Here is a 10,724-nt window from a genome sequence, read left to right as displayed (position 1 = left end):
GAGAGAGAGAGAATGTGCGAGGGAGGGAGAGTGGCAGAGGGGGAGAGACAGAGACTATAAAGCTTTTTTTAATGTTTATTTATTTATTTATTTTGAGAGAGAGAGAGAGAATGAGCAGGGGAGGGGCAGAGAGAGAGGGAGAGAGAATCCCAAGCAGGCTCTGTGCTATCAGTGCAGAGCCCAACTCAGGGCTTGAACTCAAGAATGGTGAGATCATGACGTGAGCCAAAGTCAAGAGTTGGATGCTTAACCGACTGAGCCACCCAGGCATCCCATAGAGACAGATAATCTTAAGCAGGCTCCCCGCTGAGATGCAGCACTCATCCCACAACTCAGGGATCACTCACTGAGCCTAAATCAGGAGCCACATTCTGAACCAACTGAGCCACCCAGGAGCCCCACTGAACGGACTTTTGGATAAATTATCTGGTTATTTATTGTACCCTAAAATACTCATTATAAAACTGACATAAGGTGTCTTAACAAATTTCATGAATAGCCTAAAATTCAGGTTTCTGGAGACAGGTTATGAAACTCTCAGGAAAATTTACAACGAATAAAAATAGATCTTTATTAAATAATAAAATACACACACCTGTGTTTCTGTGAAAATAAAATGGCTTCAATCATGAACAAAAATATAGATTCAATGTTCTTACCATGTGATGTTTCATTTAAATAAAGTTATTAGGTTCATGTTTTGTATTTTAGGTGATTGGAGATAAAATAGGCAATCATAACTTTATTACGTGGCTTTAAAATAGAAGAGAATTTCATCCTCATCCATTGTTTTATTCAACAATCAGTTAAACTCTTGCTTGAATCAGAACAATTTTAACTCATTTCTACCATTTGTTTAAAATAATGTAGTTTTTTCACATCTCTGAAATAACGTGGAACCATATTAGAGGTATGAACGCAAAAATAGTCCATCCTTTTAAGAAAGAAGTTCTTCTTATGGCTGCATTTGAAACTCGTGCTGACCGTACAAACTGTAGGACATGCCCAAGTGCTTTACCCACAAAGTTCTGTTGAATTCACATGTCCCAGGATGGGATGTCTAACGACTTAGGAAGGAAGTGTTGCTTAATACCTTTGTGTGCTGATGTCTCGTAAGATGAGTACAGTTTGGCGGTGATTCATAATCCATAAGAGAATGGGCAAAGAGAGCGAGAGAGTTGGAGAGGGAGAGAAATGAGTCATGTGATTACTCATTTATTACAACAGAAAATGATTTGGGAGCAGGAGGTTAAATAGCTGAGTCTGGTGGCACGCATTTACTTTACTCAACACGCGGTGTGCCCAGAGCTGGATAGGCAGAAATAAATAGGTGACAGTTTGTGTATTTGGGGCCGCAGGGACTGGGATTTATTTTACACGTTTGACTGTGTTTCTAACTAGCGCATTATGGACTCCCTACCATTTTAGGTCAGACATTCACTTAGCACCTGTTTTCCGGAGGATGGCTCTGTTTTCTCCCATAATCTGTTACATGTCTGGTGGTTCTGCTGCTCTTCTGAAGTCTTTTTTTGAGTTTAACCTGAGGTAACACCAAGACAATTTGCATTTCATAGCATTTTACTAAAGGTAAAGCCTCAGGGTATGACATTTGAGACAAGAAAACAAAGGAAACAGTATAACAATTCATCTCGACCCAGATTACCAGTATGCTCAAAGGATGAAAACCCCAAATTTCCCATTTTCCAAATGATTTTTAAAGACATCTTTGATGTTCATATGTTTAAAAAAAAATCCCTCTCATTTTCTTTTATAATAGTCAAAGCGTTTGCATTACACATGTATGGTGAGAATTTCCTGTGTTGTGTTTCCGGAAACATTTTAGAAGTGACTTTACTGCTTCTTGTTCATACTATTCATTCACCAATAGAAGATTCAAGAACTGCCCGAATATATCATTTTTCTTTTCTTTTTTTCTGTTAAGTGTCTTCATACATGACTTTTGAATTCTTTAGCATCCAGCTCGGCTCCGTGAACCAACACAACCATTCTTCTTGATTAAGCACAAATTGTGCTTTGCCAGCGTCGACACTGGAACATTCCTTATGGCAGGTATGTGAGGCCCAAGTCATTGCATTTTTAAAAATGAAATTAGCCAGAAAGGATGTCTCATGGACATGGCTAATATCAGGGCGGTGCTTTTAGGGAAAAAAGTGGATGTTTTTAGGCTTTCCAGGTATCAGCACTTTCCAGTTCTGATTCTTCACCTGTAACCTAGAAATGATTTTTTTGGAGCTTTTCCAGCAGGTTTAAAGAGTGGCTTCTGACAGGGATAGCTCTAAACTCTAATGCGAACTGATAAATTATGAACAACATAACGCTGGTACAGAAGTAACTAGAAAATGCCACATATTAAGGACAATGCTTACAAGTGTTCTTTTAACACTTGTTAAAGTGTTGAGGTTGTGACACCTCAAATCACCTAGATTAATAGTTTGGCACATTGGACTGTTTGTTAGTGACAATACTCTTCGAGAGGATGCTAATGTTAATGCCAAGTCTCCCAATTTTAAATTGTTTTAGCCTACAATGCCCAGAAGCAAGTAAGTTTTGATAGGAGAAAGTGTAATGTTGTTGCAAAAAAAAAAATGGTTGTTTATATATTATAATTTAATGTACGGTGAAGTGAATCCAGGTCACTGAAGTATTACCCATGCATTGGTTGGGGAACCCCCTTCCCCAGCCTAGGTCCAGAAGGCTCCTGTGTTCCCTTACCTATAAAATCTCTACAAAGCTGCAAGCAGCCAGACATTTCTTCGGCAGAGAACACATTGAGATGAATAGAAGGGCACATTTCCAAGTCCTATTGTGGGGGTGATCAAGTATGCTGGGTAAAAGACGCTGGGCCTAGCCAAGCTTTCATTGGCTTTCTGACTTAGATACATGCCCGCTTTTATACCTCGAGACAAATAACATTATTAATGGATCTTAAGTTTTCTCACCTACTTAATGGGACTCTTATTATCTTGTGGGTTTTGTTGAGAAAAGCAACACAAGCATCTGTTACGTAAGCCCATAGAACACAACTTGATGCTACTTGATTTCTTCTTACCCCAAATGCCTAAGCTTCTTTGCTGAATTAGGAAATAAATTGTAAATCCACTTTACTGAGACAGGACTGGTAAAGGAGAAGAGTTAACAGATAATCTCGCTAAAGAATAAATTACACCACGTAAAGCTGTTGCTATTGGCTGGAGTTCTGAATGCGATATTCTCATTCTCCTGTTTCATTGGCGAGATGATTGGGCTACCAAATGAAAGAACTTCTTGGAGTCTCTCTCCCTGTGTTGCTTTTAAGAACTTCACCTCCCGGGTTTGTTTTTTGAGTCATCATTGCACCTCTCCTTTACGACAGCTTCTCAGATCAATCCATGGAATTTGATTTCCGGCATTTTAGGAGTAATCTGCCTTTCCTTGATGGCTACTACGGGGGTTTTGCTGAAACATTGTAAGTTTTCTTTTTTTTATTAATTTTTTAAATGTTTTATTTTTTTTTGAGAGAGAGAGAGGGAGCAAGTGTGAGTGGGGGAGGGGCAGAGAGAGAGAGGGGGAGACACAGAATCCGAAGCAGGCTCCAGGCATTGAGCTGTCAGCACAGAGCCTGACGCGGGGCTGGAACTCACCAGCCGTGAGATCATGACCTGAGCCAAAGTGAAGTCGGATGCTTAACTGACTGAGCCACCCAGGGGCCCTGAAAAATTGTAAGTTTTTCCAGACAAGTTTTTATAAAGACCACAACTGTGATGAAACATTTAACTAAAAGGCTTCATTTTTAAAATTTTATTAATAATTTTATTTATTCATTTTATTAATGTGTAATGTCATTATTTCATAAACTTGCATCTAAAGAAGTAAATGTCTAATCATTTCTTACAGTACTTACTAAACAAAGTATTCAGTCAACAATGCCAACAATGTCTCCAGGACTAACCACAGAAATCCAGAAAGGTAGGTTTCATACTTTGGAAAACTTTAGTGTTGGTAGAGGACAGAATAAGCAGTTTCTTATTTTTTTTCACACAGAACATGATGTACACTTAGTAATACGAGTTTGCCTGATAATTGTAGGATAGTCACATTTCATTATTCTCTAATGTAAAAACTGTTAAATTACATTGAATGTGCATACTTTACCTATTTAAGCAATAAGGAAAATATTAGCCTAAATGACATGTTTTTCCTATATAAGTGCTCATGTTACATTAGTGCTGTAACAAATCAAAACTAGATTACGGTAAATACTACAGTTAATCCTAATTGCCTGCCGGTTTGCTCATAACCCATACTTTTACATCTCTTTGACTTTGCTTCTGCTTCTTACCTGACTCACAATAGAGTGCACATGTTTCTGCAATTTTAGTCCCTACTTATCCAGGGAAAGCCAGCTCAAAGTCCAATTTTTTAGGTATTTTTTCCAAACCCTCTCCAAACTGTCTCACCATCTTCTGTGATCATGTAACACTTAATTTACCTTTTTTTCTTCCCTTAGCATTTTTGCATCCCTAATGAGATTCTGACATATCACGTTGTGTAAGGTGAAAGTATAGGAGAAATTGATCTGATACACACATATGTTGCAATATGTTACTACCATAACATTAAGTAGTACCTCTATCATGTCACATAATTACCATTTCTTTTTTTGTGGAGAAAACATTCAAGATCTACTTTTTTTTTTTTTTTTTTTTAGCAACTTACAAGTATATAATACAGTATTTCTAACTATGACCTTAACTCTGTGCATTAGATCTCCTGGACTTATTCACCTTCTAACTGGAAGTTTGTCCCCTTTGACCAACATCTCTCCATTTACCCCACTCTCCAGCTCCTGGGAACCACTACCTTTCTCCCCTACCTACACTTCGGCACCACTCATTTGAAAAAGATTTGAGTGCCTACCCTGTGTCTTGACTTTCATCACTGAGGATAGCAAATGTTCAAGACGCTATCACTGTCCAACTGTAGGAGTAGACTTCAAGCTAATTGTTTCATTTATCTTTATTTTGAGAATAAGATATCCCAAACACTGGAATTTTCTCCCAATGTGCCATATTCTTTTCTGACTCAGGAAATAGTTTCCCTTAAATACCTCTTTCATCTAGTTCACACAGCGGAGCTCAATTATGAGTCACATCCTCGAAAGCTCTTCTAGCCACCCTGCAATTTACACTCTGCTACCCAATATTCTAACATACTTACTTATTCTCTTGCATACTTACCTAAGTTATCATGAAGTATAATTGACAAATGATTGGAAATGACAGAGTTCCGACTCTATCTCTAGAATATAATCGCTTTTAGGAAAAAAGGTTAAATCTGACTTGTTTGCATTAACGTCCCCTGAACTAAGGTAGGCATAGTAGATTCTCGAAGAATATTTGTGGGAAATGGTGCATAGGTAACAAATGATTTTTGGGTGGGTAAATAGCATTGAAAAAATTGAATGTCATTACGTATGTTTTGGTTTTTTTCTCCTAGAAGCTGACTGTTGTTCTTGCCAAGAAAAGTGGATTGGGAACCAATGCAACTGCTACTTCTTTTCTACTGAATTAAAAACTTGGGAAGAGAGTCGTGATTTCTGTGCTTCTCAGAATTCCAGTCTACTTCAGATTCAAAACACAGATGAATTGGCATGTATTTAATTCTGGTTTCCTACATTTTTTTTTGATGTATGAAAATATGCTAAGTAAGCGGTATACTTAGATTTATCTTTAAGTGGGTAGTAAATGGATGGTTATATTTGAACTAATGACTTAAATAATTCGCTACACCTTGAAACGATCATTATAAAACCTACATAAAATTGATTTATATCATAGGAATAAATATCAAGTTAGAGTACAGATAAAGTACAAGGAACTTTTTGGAGAGAATTCAAAGAACAAATAAAGGCCGTTATTTTTATGCAAAGACTAATAAAACAAGTTTGTAAGTTTTAGTTTGTAAATTGAATTTATAATTTCTTTTGTAATATATGTCTTTTGTCATCATTCCGAGATATAATGTGCAATAAGTATGGAAAGTATGATCAAAAAATTACTCAATTTAAGAAAAGGTGAAAAACTTCTCAAGCTGCATGAAGAATCTGTTCCGAATATAAGTTGAGTCAAGTATATCTATGAAATTTACTTCTCAAGATACTGTTGATGTGGGATTGAATTTGATTGTAAATCTTCTGTGAAGGAGGTGTTCCAGGAAAACTCTAACTTTTTTTCTAACGTTTTTTATTCCTTTGAGAAGGAATATTTAATGGTATTTGTTTATCGATCACAAATGAATGGGCCTGATAAGGAAGAAAATATGAGGCAAGTGCCTATACTTTTTAAACTGGACATTAAGAATGATCTCGGTTTGTGTGATTAGAAGTGTCAATCTGATGCTGCCACTTTGTTAAAAGTACATTATTCCCAGAGTAGATTCAGATTAGATTAATGTGTTTGTCTCTGTTTCCAATCAGCATTTTATGAGGTCCGGTACAAGCTTTTACTGGATTGGGCTCCGTTACAGTGAAAAACATCGTGCCTGGTTGTGGGAAAACAACTCCAACGTCTCCCAAGATCTGTAAGTTTCTGGCAGTCAAGGTCTTTTTAGTTCTTTGTGCGTTTATCTGTAGATCTCACCAGAGAATGTGACATTCGGGAACACTGTAGCAAGGATAACCTGTCTAAGGCATGCAAATACAGAAAAGAGAGGAGATATAACAGAACGTGAATTTTAGCTCCATCTAGAACATTTGTGACCATGAAACAGCTTTCAGCATTTTTCTTTTTTTCTGCCTTGTGTAAGCATTCGGATGTGTATGTGCATCTACAGGTGTTCACATTCACAGAACTGTCCAGGGAAAATAGTATATCTATTATTTTCTATTCTCTTATTAAGCCCGATATTCTCAGTATCCTCCCATATTTCAAATATTCTGAGCTTATTTTCTGTATATTTGTAAGCTTTGGATCTCATTTTCATTCATAAGCATGGGTTTTGCAGCATCAGACAGTGACAAATTTTATGCTTGGATTTGTTTTCCTGGACTACATTAGCCAGTACATCTCTAAACAAAATAGAAGCAAAGTATATTGTATATCAAAACCATTAATAACAACAGCAGAAAGAGAAAATCTTTGGCCTCAATGCTGTTGATTATAGGGACAACAACAGTTTTTGTAATATTGTGCTCTGGAATCGTGAAAACGGGGCTTCTGAGTAAAAAAAATGGGCTCATTATGTTAATATCGCATTCAAGTGCTTTTAAAAGTTCTGTCATTTAATTAAAAACACTACTCCTGAATATTATTCCCTTTTCTAATATGCTAACATTTTATTTTTTGTTACAGATTGCCATTAATTCAAGATTTAAATACAAAGAAATGCGTAGTGTATAGCCCAAACCTAAGAGCTTTGGATGAACCCTGTGGAAGTACATATCGTTTTATATGTAAGCAACAGCTGAGGCGCCCGGGTGGCTCAGTCGGTTGAGCCTCCGACTTCGGCTCAGGTCATGATCTCGCCGTTTGTGAGTTTGAGCCCCGTATCAGGCTCTGTGCTGACAGCCCAGAGCCTGGAGCCTGCTTCAAATTCTGGGTCTCCCTCTCTCTCTGCCCCTCCCCTACTCATGCGCTCTCTCTCTCTCTCTCTCTCTCTCTCTGTCAAAAATAAATAAACATTAAAAAATTTTTACATGTAAGCAACAGCCTATTTAGGTGTTTCTTGGAGTGGAAGGGGTGGGTAATGAAGGTTCAGCAGTACTAAGAATATGACTTTACCTCTTATATGGTTGCTAATTATCTGCCTTAGGGATCTGTAAAATGTTTCAAATTATGTCTTATGACACAATTTCCATATATTTGAAATCCTGTGTTTTAACACTGATGAAATTCCCTATGACCCAGCAATTGCACTACTCGGTTCTTGTCCAAGGGATACAGGTTTCAAAGGGACTGTTTCGAAAGGACACGTGCACCCCAATGTTTAGAGCAGGGCTGTAGACAATAGCCCAAGCATGGAAAGAGCCCAAATGTCCATTGACAGGTGAATGGATAAAGAAGACGTGGTATATATGCCCAGTGGAGTATTACTCAGCAGTCAAAAAGAATGAAATCTTGCCATTTGCGACGATGTGGATGAAACTAGAAGGTATTATGCTAAGCGAAATTAGTCAGTCAGAGAAAGACAAATATCATATGACTTCATTCATATGAGGAATTTAAGATACAAAATGGATGAACATAAGGGAAGGGAAGCAAAAATAATATAAAACAAGGAGGGGGGACAAAACATAAGAGACTCTTAAATACAGAGGACAAACAGGCTTGCTGGAGAGATTGGGTGGGGGGGATGGGCTAAATGGGCAAGGGGCGTTACGGAAAACACTTGCTGGGATGAGCACTGGGTGTTGTATACAGGGGATGAATCACTGGAATTTACTCCTGAAATCATTATTGCACTATATGCTAACTAACTTGGATGTAAATTTATAAATAATAAATAAATAAATAAATAAATAAATAAATAATAAAATTGATAAAATTTGTGCACCTATACCTGAAATTATAAAGCATCAAGGTCTAGAAAAGAATATTTTGATTTAATGCATATGTTCAATATTACATGTAATATATTTTTATGTGTATATTCTGGTAAATTTTCTCTGTAGAAATTTAAATAAAATAATTCATGTCAAATAATATATATCACTGTCATTTCAGTTCTTTGTAAGGTACACTGAATTGGAAAGTCCTATCTTCACCTTACTTTTCTGGAACTTAGTTCTTTCTGGATATCTATATATCTGTTTTAATTTAGAGCTTAGAGTGTCATATGACATCTTTCTCATGTGTATCATCCAACTTTAGAAGGGAACATATTTGTGTTTCTTCTCTTGATGGTCTTGAGCTCTGCAGAACAATTTTGAATCTTTGTCCAAATAGGTGATTTCCTATTTGGGAATCTATGGCTTTTAGATTTTGCAAGGGTAAATAGAATCTAAGCCCTGATCACATAAATTTGCAATACTTATTTTTTCACTCTACAATCTCTCTTGCCTTATGCTTATCCATCAGTAAAAAGTCACTCAGGTGTACATTGAAGATATTAATCTTTAATAAATCCCAAACCTTTTCCCTAAAAGTTGTGTCAAATATTGAACAATTCCCTTTCTCTGTGGGGGAGGAAAAAACCACTTAACTGTGGGGATTCTGAGTGTGTCAAAGAAGGGGTGAGAACATAATAAGGCCACGTATCTATGACCTGGATGGGGTTTTCCTAATCTCACACATATAAAAAGCCAATTCTCTTTTGTAAAACTATTGTACGTACATCTTAAAAATTTTATATTGACATGTCTCTTTGCTTTCTATTTTTATATTTCAATTGAATTATAATAATTAAGAACCTCAAGTTGATTTTTAATACAGTCAGGGAGAGAAAAGGGCCTTGTGTGTTTTAGTTCTTAAAATATAAATATAATAAGACAACAAAGTGAACTTTTCACATTCTCATATGAAGATTAGGAGAAGTGTGCTTAAGTTATATTATGAAAAAGACAAGATGATATAAATCAAACGTGTAACTTGGACTAGGAGAACACACACTGCCCTCTCTGGGTATTTAAAATGTTTGGGCTTTGTTGTCCATGTAAATTCAAAAAATTCAATTACATTAAAAATAGCATAGATAAGCTAATAATGAAAATCACTAGTTTTCTGTCCCAATATCCCACCTTCCTCTCCTTCTCCCATAAGGCAATTTCCTCTGGGTTTTTTGTTTGCTTTTCTACTTAGAGTGGTTTTCTCTGTAGTGAAGCAAGGATAGTCTACTTTTTATACTTTTGTCCAGGATGAATCTGTGAAGTGCCTAGAGCTCAATTTGCCTTTTTACTGAGAACTCACATATATTCATTATGATTTCAAGCACAATGAGGAAACAGAAGGTGCTAGATATGATGGATGGGATCTAATTTCAGAGAGTAATCTATGTCAAGAATTGTCTCTATTGAGGTGGGAAAATTCCTGTAGCCTCCCAATTATAGCTCAGGTGTTCTTTTCAAACCCGATATCATTTTCGGGCCTTATGATGGAAAGGAGAGTGCTAGTCCCCCACAGTAGTATGTCTTTCTCATAGCATCATCCTATCATATTGGTGACACTGAGTCTATGACCGTCAGGCACACACTTTATCTATCTATCATATCTATCTATCTATCTATCTATCTATCTATCACCTATCTATCATCATCATCTAGCTATCTATTTTTACTTTAGAGAGAGAGAGAGGACAAATAGGGGAGAGGGGCAGAGAGAGAGAGAGAGAGAGGGAGAATCTTAAGCAGGTTTCCCATTCAGCTCAGAGCACAATGCAGGGCTCCATCCCAAGACGCTGGGATTATGACCCAAGCCCAAATCAAGAGTCGGACGCTCAGCTGATTGAGCCACCCAGTTGCCCCAACCACATTTCATTTTTACTATTCTTCCTCCCACTTTTACCTGCAGGCTGCTTTCCTTCGTCCTGAAAATATCTTTGTCATCACTGGGATAGGAAAGACTTCTTTTATGTAAAGGTCTTTCTACCAAACATCTCTTTTCCCTTCTAACATGTAATTTCTGATATATTTGGAGGGGGGGAGACACATTATTTTACTTTTGTTCTCTGTTTTTTTGTTATGAAATGGGCTAATGCACATGGATGGATCTAGCTGAATAAATATCTCAGGG

At 36.9% G+C, this 10,724-nt stretch overlaps 1 protein-coding gene across 1 annotated transcript; it reads left to right on the top strand.

Moving 5' to 3' along the window:
* Window positions 1–1,846: 1,846 nt before the first annotated feature.
* Window positions 1,847–8,701, top strand: KLRD1 (killer cell lectin like receptor D1). The gene is made up of 6 exons (XM_019436431.2): window positions 1,847–2,070; window positions 3,374–3,466; window positions 3,895–3,966; window positions 5,497–5,648; window positions 6,476–6,579; window positions 7,350–8,701. The coding sequence occupies exons 1-6, from the start codon at window positions 2,064–2,066 to the stop codon at window positions 7,489–7,491; spliced, it is 570 nt and encodes a 189-aa protein (XP_019291976.1). The 5' UTR covers window positions 1,847–2,063; the 3' UTR covers window positions 7,492–8,701.
* The last annotated feature ends 2,023 nt before the right edge of the window (window positions 8,702–10,724 follow it).

This window comes from Panthera pardus, unplaced genomic scaffold, assembly GCF_024362965.1.
Source record: "Panthera pardus isolate Hobbes unplaced genomic scaffold, ASM2436296v1 HiC_scaffold_6, whole genome shotgun sequence".
Taxonomy (NCBI): domain Eukaryota; kingdom Metazoa; phylum Chordata; class Mammalia; order Carnivora; family Felidae; genus Panthera; species Panthera pardus.
The sequence above is the reverse complement of the archived record's forward strand: the minus strand, read 5'-3'. Positions and strand labels throughout refer to the sequence as shown.

Coding starts and splice junctions, on each gene's coding strand:
- KLRD1 (XM_019436431.2), top strand. Junction 3,967..5,496: donor AACCACAGAAATCCAGAAAG/GTAGGTTTCATA, acceptor TTTTTCTCCTAG/AAGCTGACTGTTGTTCTTGC. Junction 5,649..6,475: donor TTCAAAACACAGATGAATTG/GCATGTATTTAA, acceptor GTTTCCAATCAG/CATTTTATGAGGTCCGGTAC.